The 10,517-nt window shown below is 36.3% G+C and overlaps 1 protein-coding gene across 1 annotated transcript in view; it reads left to right on the forward strand.

Annotated features, from left to right (window-relative positions):
• Positions 1–7,599, forward strand: part of CR2 (complement C3d receptor 2) — a 34,113-nt gene extending 26,514 nt beyond the window's left edge. The window contains exons 26-27 of the mRNA XM_070043671.1: positions 3,998–4,103; positions 6,926–7,599. Of these exons, the coding sequence (XP_069899772.1) occupies positions 3,998–4,088 (91 nt within the window). The 3' untranslated portion in view covers positions 4,089–4,103; positions 6,926–7,599. The remainder of the gene's footprint in view (positions 1–3,997; positions 4,104–6,925) is intronic.
• Positions 7,600–10,517: the final 2,918 nt, after the last annotated feature.

The following is a 10,517-nucleotide window of genomic DNA, read 5'->3' on the forward strand; positions in this document are numbered from 1 at the left end:
AAATACTGCAGTGGGATAACTGCAATAAGGTATCTTGTGTTAAATAGAAGGCCCTTTCTGTAAGAACTTAAAAGATAACAAACTAATTTTATTTGAATGGTGTTTATTCAGATCAGATTACGTTTATTTATACATAATAAAAAATCTGGAAAACAGAAAAAAATCCCAGTCATAACAACTGTAGGTATTTGGTACGTTCCTATACAGGTATGATCATTTTTCTTATATTATTTATCTTTTTCCTTTTAAAACTGAAATTTTGGGCTTAGAGTCTCCTGCCTTAATTTTTTTTTCATTTAGCCTCATGTACAGATTTTTTTTTATTAAATCAGGTTTTCTTCTTACCTACTTAATTGCATATTTTTTCTATTATATGTATCTATATTGTGGAAATTTTAGGTTGCTTCCAGATTTATTTTGATAATAAATAAGATATGAGAAACACCTTTAAAGAAACTTTTTCCACATCTCCTTATTTCCTTAGCCTAGATTCCTAGAATTGCTAGGGATAAGTGTATGAACATTTAGATGCTTAGTAAATATAGCCAAATGACTTTCTAGAAGGTTAGTTCTAACTTGATCATATGTTAACATATGATAACATCAAATAATTAACATATCTGGATGTATTGTGTTTCTGGATTCTTTTGTTGTTGTTGTTGTAGTGATCTGTCTATTCTATCACAAACCACTTTGTGTTTACATAGTATAGCTTTCTACTATTATAATATCTGATAAAGCAAGAACCCCGTCACTATAATTTTTTAAGCTTTTCCTCTCTCTTCTGTTTGTTTTTACAGGAGTATTAGATGATTTGTCATTTTCTAAAAACAGATATGTTGTGATTGCATTTAAGTTTATAGATTAACCGTTGAAAACTGGCACACTTTCTGTAATGCTTTCCCATTCAGAAATTTACTAAGCCTTTCTATTTGTTCAAGTAATCTTTTCTCCCACTTGGTTGTTTTCATGACTCCTTAAATATACTACTAGGTTTCTATATTTTGCTATGTTTTATTAACCAGAAATTAGACATACTTTTACATTTTAACTTATTCTTTTTAGAAAACATTTGTATCCATAAAGTAATGTTGCCATAGTGGGTCATGTGATATTTGGTGAGGACACAATCAAATGGACAGTGCTTGGGAATTTTAATCAGAAAAGTTTCCACAGTGGAGGAGATATTTCAGATGCATCTCAAGAGAGTGTAAACAAGGGGAGAAAGGTATTCCAGGTAGAAGGAGCAGTTTGAGCAAAGACCCAGAGGCTTGTCATTCCATCATATATTATGAGAACTACACAAGCAGTTGACATGACTGGGAAAATAGTATGTGTGATGGTGATTGAAGGTGAAGGTGGCATAGGTTTATGTGGAGGAGTGGCATAAAAGACCCCCCTGACCATATAAACCTTGTGGAAATTACAGAATATTCTGATAGGTGCAAAGGATACATTTTTAGCAAATGATATCATCAGGTATCAGCCTGGAAATGTTCCATGTACTCAGGTTCTTAAGTCTCCATACATGCTAGTGTTAGGGAGGATAATTATGTGAAGTCTTACCAAATCTCAGGTAACTTCCAGTGGGGGATGACCAAGTCATGTCACCCTAAACATGTCACCCACAAACTCCAGCAAAATTACTTTAACATGCCCAGTCACTTGGATCTATCTAAATGATCTGATTACACTGTTCACAGTTCTATAATGCCTAGTGCAGGCATCAGACATGAAGGGGTTACATTGAAACTATGTAATAGTGGCATCTTTGAACCTGAATAGTTTGCTCTAAGCCTGGGAGGGTCTGAGCACAGTTGGTCTTGCAAGGGTCTACATTTGAGATGTACTTTTGGCAGTAGTGTTTATCAGAGTATGTATCACATTACCCTGGTTTTGTGAATGATTTCAGGAGAAACAGTGCTCTCTGATCAAAAAAGATTGGGAAATAATTCATACTACATTTTTCTCATGGTGATTCACAATGACCATGAGAATATTTAAAGTCCTACAATAAAGACGCCTGTTTAATTTTTTAAAAACTAATCTCTCAAACTAGTTGGACTGCAGAACTTTTTTTTTTTCTCATATAATGAATGCTTTTAACATCCCATTGAACTAATGTTTAATTTAACAGTTTTGGGGAAATCTGGAAAGATGGTCAAGAGCTAGATCATCAAAAGCCTTGCATGTGATGACAAGGAATTGGTGTTTATCCTGTAGAATCTTAAGCAAAGAAACAATACGTTCAGATTTGCATTTTTAAAAGAAGGGGCGGTACTGGGCTGTCAAACAAAGCAGCAGTGGTGGGGCTCAAGAGGATGGAATAGATGTAAGAAATACTTTCACTATGAAGAAGATAGGCTTTCCAGGATTTAGTGAATTGATGAATGTGGGGAGAAGGGGACACAAAGAATGAGTCAAGCAGATGTCACTGGGTGGACCCAATGGTTCATCAAAAGAAGGGAGGGACATGTTTGTGGGGAAAGATGATGAGTTCAGTTCTGACCTACTACTTCCAGGCACCCATGACGTAGGAATCAAGAGAGAGGACTGGACTCAGGTAGATGACATTTAAATCACAATTGAAGCCTTGGTACTAAACAGAACATAGAAGATTAAAATAGGGATGAGAACAGATCTCAGAAGGACAGTAATGCTTAAGAGGCAGGAGGGGAAGGAACAGTCAGAAGTAAGATGAAAGGGGAAAATAGTTTCACAGAATTCAAGACAGAAAAATGTCTCAAGAAAACAAAACTAGGGATGTCATTTGCATGGCTTTCCTCACAGGAAGTTAGAAGATAATTTTAGCCAAGGGTAATTTAAATAGAAATTTAAGAAAAATAGAAAATGTGGTCTCTATCTCCTCCCTTCCTGCTTCTAAGTTTGCTATCAGAGCATTGCATGTGTAGGAAAATTTGCAAACTTCAGGAATGCCTACAAGCTCAAACAATTCATAATGTTCCAGTCTGATTATTAAGGTTATTAACATGTTTTTATCAAATACTATATTTAAGTGTCTCAGTTGATATGAACCAAATATATATGTTAAACTAAATTCTTAAGCATCACTCACTTGTTTTATTTCCATTTTCTAACTGACTTCAATTTAGTTTCTGATACTTGATGTAGACATTTGAGTTGCCTTAAATACTTTTTGTAAGTAAGATGAGTAATGAATCATTCGAAAATTGATGTCTAGTAATAAAATTAAATATTTTTAAAAGTCATCCTAACACGTGAAGAAGAGACTATGTTATTTTTTTTCTTGTCTTCTAAGATATTTTAATAAAACCTAAATCTCACATTAACCTAAAAGTTACCATTTTGTAATAATTTTAATGTATATTCCCCTTAAATATGTAAGTTGACCTCTTAAATATGATAGTGAGTGACAGGCTGTAAGTACCCTCAACAGTAATCTTTCTTCCCCAATAATTTTGTATTACTTTATCTCAGAGTTCTACATGATATTACAATCACATTTTATTGTCCTTTGCTAATTTTGGCAAAGAGTTTTAGAAACACAGCAAAGTACATGTGCTTTCAAAGAATAAAAGTAAAAATGTCTTCAAAATAATTTAAAGCTTTTAGTACTGCATGACTATGTAAGGATTTTGAATTAAACATCAAATCTAAAAACTTTCTTTTTAAGTTAGATTGGAAGATTGGTTCCCCAAAGGTAAATTTATGATCATATTATAAAATGAAAGCTTATGACATTTTTTCAATCTGGGAGTCATAGTTATTAGTCATTAAGAGTCCTGCCTAATATCAACTTCTGTCTCGGATACTTAGCAGCTTAGCAAGTTGTTTTTATGGGTCTTTCCAAAAAACGGGGGTTACTTCATAGGATATTTAAGACAATAAAATGAAATCATCCATGAAAAGTACTTACCTGGTGTTGGGAATTATGGAAAGGAAACAACTTTTACACCTTTATAGTAATCATGGCCAATGAGTAAAGAATTTCTTTTTTCTTTTTTCTTCCATTTAGCAATTACTATACAAATACAAGCCGTAAAGAAGACGTTCGTTTAGAAACACTGGAAGTATATTCTGTTGATCCATACAACCTAGCAAACTAATCAGAAGACAAACGGGTATCTAATGAAATTTTAAATATTCTTATTAATTTATATGTCAAAATTTCCTTCAATTTAAATTTATCACTAAGCATAGTACTAAATATATATGGTTCTGTTGCACATCTTTACTAATCATGCACAAAAATTGTTAACATCTATTTCACATTGCCAACTATGTCCCTGTTTTTGTTAAAATTTATTCATCTATTCAACAAATATCTAAATAAATAGCAAAATAATTAAGAATAAGATAAATAAGAACATGATAAGTATTGTGGAGGAAAAGAAAGCAGGAAAGGGGATAGATAGGGCAGGGTAGTTGGAAGAGAAGTTCTCACTAAGAAAATGACATTTGAGCAAAGACTAATGTGAAGGAGCTAGACTTGTAAAGGAAAGAGCATTCCAGGAAGAAAGAACAGTAAGTGCAAAGATCATAATAAGGTGGTGTGTTCCTGCTGCAGTGTGGCCTTGCATGGACTGACCAAGGGAGAGAGTGGCAGAGACGAAACCAGAGAGGTACAGGAGGAGGGTGAGGATGGTGGATCCTACAGAGTATGCTAGGTCATTGTAATGAGCATAGTGTTTATTCTGAGATGGGAACCACTGGAGGGTTTTAAGCAGAGAAGCAAATGATCACTTTAACTGCTGTGTTAAGAAGAGAGTGTAGGTAGCCATGGGTAGAAGATGGGGAATCCCTGTGGACCCTATCACAGAACTCCAATAAATTGTGAGTGGCTACCAACAAGCTGGTGAGAAGAGTTCAGATTCTGCATGCATTTTTGAGATAGTGACAGTAGAGTTTGCTGACAATTTGTATCAGGATATGAGAGAAAGGGAGGAGTCTATGATGATGCCTGGGTTTTTTGGCCTGAGTAACTGGAAGGACAGAATTGCCATTAATTACGACAACTGAGAATGAAAAGCAAGACTGGGGAGAAAAATGAGTTCCACTTTGGAGATGTTAAGTGTGAGATAATCTAATAGACATCCACATACAAGTGCCGGAAAGGTAGCTGGATGTACAGGTCAGCACTTTGGGAATAGGACCAGGCTTGGCATACAAATTTGGGCCTTGTCAGTATATGGATGTACAGAATAATGAAACCGAGTAGGATCATCAAGGGGGTGAAAGAGGCTAGCGAAGAGGAAATGTCCAAGTGCTGAGCCCTGGATCCTCCAACATTAGGAGTCATGGAGTGGGGAGGAGCCAAAACAGGGGTGAAGAAGCAGCTCTGATACAGGACAGAACCCCAGAGTGTGGTGCTCTAGAGTCATGCAAAGAGAGAACTTTAATGAGGAGGGAATGATAGACCCTGTCAAATGCTGCTGAGAGATCGGGAAAGATTAGTCGTGAAAACTGACCATTGTGTTTAGCAGCACAAGATTTGCTGGTGAACTTGACAAGTGCAGTTTTGGTGTAGAGGAAAGAGGCAAATTAGAGCTGATTGAAGTGACCTTAAGAGAGAATGAAAGGAGAGAAATCGGAGATATTAACTCTTTCAAGGAGTTTTTCTATAAAAAGGAGCAGGTAAGTAGAGTAATGGCAAGAATAAGAAGTAAAGGGAAGTATTTTTAAGAGTGGAGGAATAGCTGTTATTCCTGTAAGCTGAAGAGAATATTTAGCAGGAAGGGGGAAAATGATGGCAGGAAATAAAAGGAAGAATTGCTGGAGCAACATCTGGGTAAGCTAGAAGGAGTGGGATCTAGGACTTAAGCAGAGGAGTAGACCTTAGATAGGAGCATGGCCTTAGTAACAGGAGGGAAGGTAGAATATATGGGTGCAGATGAAGGTAGGTGGGGAGATGTGATGATGAAAGCACATGTGGAAGTTCTCTTCTGTTGCTTCTGTTTTCTCGGTGAATAAAAAGAAAAATGATCAGCTGAGAGGGAGATTAGGAAAGGAGATGTTAGAGATTTAAGGAGAAATGAGAAGGTATTAAACAGTCACCATGAGAGTTGAAGCCTGAATGATAGGAAGTATAGAAAGGTTGACAGGCAACATGAAGAGTCCCCCTGAGGTTCCCAGGAGAAAAAGGGTGTGAACATTTGACAGTTTGCTAAGCCCAGGCCGTACGCTGAGGCTCTTTCATGCCTTATCTCATTTAGCCCTCATTATAGCTTTAAAAGGTGTGTATTATTCCAAGATAATACCTAGGTGAGCATATAATATCCCAGCTGAGAAAACCAAGGCGAAAAGGCTCTCTTGGCCAAAGACTTGGGGGTCAGTAATTAGCAAAGGTAGAATTCAAGCTCCAATCTGACTTCAAGCTGCTTTCTCCTACATAATCTATAAGATATAAAATAAAGATACCATCTCTGCCCTCTTGGAACTTATTTTAGTAACAAAAATAAGACATATACATATCATAGTTTAAGATTAAGTGCTAAAAACAAGATACAGAAAAACTGCTGTGGCAGTTGAGGAAGAAAAGCTTCCTTGTTGCTAGTGAGTCATAGCCAAAGAGAAGAAGAGAACAGGAGAGACTACCAGAGTGATCTCTAAATCCAAAGCCGTGGGAACCCAAAGTAAAGTTATTCCCTAAGTGTTTGTTGAATGAATATTTGAATGAGTGAGAATGAAACCATTGCTTCAATTTCTCCCTCATTTATTTTTATTCATATTTATCAGTATAAAATTTAATTATTATTTGCTTTACTTCATGTTATATGAAGAAGGACCACTTAATTGAATGATACCTTCTCATAGGCTTGATGCTCCATTATTTATAGCACTTTTAATTGGTATATATAGAGAGAATGTTAAAGCTCATATTTAAACTTCGAGTTATACCACTGCCTTTCATGCTGTCTCCTAAATAGAAATTCATCTATTTCAGTATGCCTTGTTGCTTGGAACCCAACTGAACATTGGTTGGAGAGAAACCTAATATCAGCAAGTCTGTTGGCATGGTCTCAACATCAGTGAGATTATTTCATAAGTTTTAGCTCCTATATGCACTTAGCCTCAAGCAGAACAAAGAAAATTTGCTTGATGATAAAGATGGAAGCCCAGTTTTACTGCTACGTGCTCTTCAAGGACTTTTTGAAGCCTCACCTGTGACATACTTGGAGCCAGGCTATGGATATAAACAGTTAAATAGCTCTGAAAATTGTCACCTTTTTCAGGAAGGCACTAAAAAGAGCTGTCCTTGTGTCTAGACTCTTCTTTTTATAATCAGCGTACTCACTGTTACCATATACTTTTGGTTGTAATGTGGTTTAAATTATTTAAGCAAAGTATGAAGCATATCCTGTGGTTATGATGGGCATACATTTTGGGGGAAGTCTGATTTTATTTTAATAGGAGTATCTTTCTCTGATATAGTTAAATGTTTCACTTTTATTTCCTCTTGGTTTGAGTTTTTCTCATCATATATACTTTACCTTTGCATAATCACTCAGTAATTCCAATTTGCACAATTTTTGTAAATTATGGGAGTCAAGTTTTAATTCTGAAGTTTAATTCTGAAGTAACTGTAGTTGCTTGTAAAATGTCATTTGATAATGTGTACATTCATCATTCAAATAAATGTTGTCTTTAAAGAAAAACACTTGCCTTATGTGATTTTTTTTTTTTCTGGAGTCAATGAACTCTTGAATAACGACATAGTCTTAGGGTTTTTAGAGTTCCTGATTTAATGTCGATGCATTCTGGATCCCACCACTTCGTCATGTTAGCCAAACTCTCAACCCCCAAACTCAGTTCCCTCATCCTCAAGGCTTAGCAAGCCAATACTTTCCCCCAGGGCACTCATTCTCTCCTTCCACACTCTAAATCCAGCTGTCAGTTTGCTCTGTTCCACCATTTCAATTATTGAGAAAATAAGATCTTGCTCATTGGCTACCACAGATTTACTCTCCCCATTTTCTCTCAGACTGTGTATGCTGTTTGACATCTTTTTTTTTTAAAGAAATTGTGGTTAAAAAAAATGTAACATAAAATTTACGATCTTAACTATTTTTAGTGTACAGTTCAGAAGTATAGAAGCGTTAAGTATATTCACATTGCTATGCAACAGATCTCCAGAACTTTTTCATCTTACAAAACTAAAGCTCTATATCCATTAAACAGTAACTCCACATTCTCTTCATCCTTCAGCCCCTGCCAACCACCATTCTACTTTTCCATTTCTATGAATTTGACTACTTTAGATACCTCATATAAATGCAACCATACAGTATTTGTCTTTTTGTGACAGGTTTATTTCACTTAGTATAGTGTCCTCAAGGTCCATCTATGTTGTAGCATGTGTCAGAATTTTTTTTCAGACTGAACAATATTTCACTGTATGTATAGACAATATTTTTTATTCCATTCATCCATCAGTGGACATTTAGGTTGTAATGCTGCTATGAACATGGGTGTGTAGATATCTCTTCAAGACATTGCTTTCAGTTCTTTTGGATATATACCCAGAAGTAGTATGCTGTTTGGTATCTTATTCATTCACAGTCAGTACCATTTTCCTTTCTACAACTCGTCTGTTCTTGCACCTCAAGCCATCTGCTCTATTATACCTTCATCTCTACTCTATTCTCCTTCTTTATCATAGCAGAGGATGAAAACATCACAGGATAACTCTATTTCCTCTCCCTTTACCTTCAAGCTTATTTATACCCACTCATCCTTATTCTCATTTCCACCTACCACTTTTTACAGACTATACAGTTCTCTTCTCATCCCTTTCTGTTTCTTCCAGGATATTGCTCCCTCAGTAATACCATCTCTCATCACTGGCTTATTCTTTCCACCTACAAATATGTTCAAGCCAGTACCCATTCAGCTGCAAGTGACAGAAATCCATCTCACACTGGCTTAAACCAAAAAGGAATTTTATTATGCCACATGAGAGAAAAGGTCAAGCATGCAGCTGGCTTCAGTTAAAATGGGAATTAACTATTCAAATCATATCCTCAGGACTCTGTTCCATTCCCTGGTTCTGTTTTTTTCTTGCTGGACTCATTCTCTGATAGACACTCCCTAAAAACGGGCAAAATGTTTGTTCACGATGCCAAGTGCACGTCTCGTCAGCTTAGCATTCCAGCACAATGAACTTCTTTTGTCCAATAACTCCTGCAAAAGTGCCTTCATTACCTCTGATTTGTCCAACTAGGGTCACATGTCCCCATTTCAACCATTTACTAGGATGAGAGCAGTGAAATAAGCAGATGACAAGGCCTAGGCTGCTTGTCCAGGCTTAGAGCTAGGGATAGGATTGATCTACCTCAGTTGTTCTCAAGTGGGGCACTCACACCTCCTCCCTGCAGAGGACATTTGGCAATGTCTATAGATGTTTGTGATTGTTACAGCTGGAGGAGGGGAGTGCTACTGGCATCTAGTGGGTAGAAGTCAGAGATGCTGCTAAACATCTTATAGTGCACAGGACAGCCCCCCAAACAGAGAATTGTCTGCTCAACGTGTCAATAGTGTTGTATTTGAGAAACCTTGGTCCACCTGAACCACATGGAACTGTGGAAAAGAGGAAAAATCAGGGGCCCAATTCCTTTCTCTCTTAAACTATCTCCCTTCTCTTTACCACCAAATTTTCTGAAAAAGGGGTTGACCTTAGCTGATTTACTCATTTCATTTATTCACTTAACAAACAATTGTAGAAATCATTCTTGTGTGCTAAGCAGTGTTTTAGGTTGTGGGATATAGCAGTGATAAATGGACATGTTCTCTCATGTAGCTTTTATTCTAGTGAAGAGAGGCAGACAACAAGCAGATTGTCAGATGGAAATAAAATGAAAACATAAGTAAAATTTTAAAAATTATATGAAGCAGAGAAAGAGGAAAGGAAGTTCCGAATGGACGTGCAATTGTAAATAGTGGCCAGAGAAGGCTTCACTGAGAACATCACATTTGAGCAAAAAAACTCAAGGAGATGATGGAGGTAGCCATGCAGATAGATATCTGGTTGGAAAGTGTTCCAAGCAAAAGAAACATTAGATGAAAAAAAACCAAAACAAAACACAATAGAACAAACAAAAACAAACAAACCAAAAAAAATCAAAGAGGGACTATGTCTGCTGCATTTGGAGAAATTTTTTTGCATGCTTATGGTAAAATCCAGTAGAAAGGGGGAAAATAATGATTCTGGAGAAAGAGGGGAATTCCTGGAGTGATGTCTTCGAGCAAGTAAGAACAAATTGAATCTAGTGCACCAGTGGAGAAGTTAGCCTTCGATAAGGGTGTGAACAGTATAACCATACTAAGAGGAGATAAGGAAACTATATAAACCAGATAGAGGTATTGGTGTTAAGTAATGAGAGAAGTTTGTGGAAGTTTTCTTTGATTTTTTTTCTGGAAAAAAAAAAAGAAGTGAAGCTATAAACAGAGACTAAGAATGATGGAGGAGAAGTCAGAGTTCAATGTCAAAATAAAAAATTTGAAATAGTCTCTTGGAAGAATGAGAGAGTAAATGGACT

This window comes from Globicephala melas, chromosome 1, assembly GCF_963455315.2.
Source record: "Globicephala melas chromosome 1, mGloMel1.2, whole genome shotgun sequence".
Taxonomy (NCBI): domain Eukaryota; kingdom Metazoa; phylum Chordata; class Mammalia; order Artiodactyla; family Delphinidae; genus Globicephala; species Globicephala melas.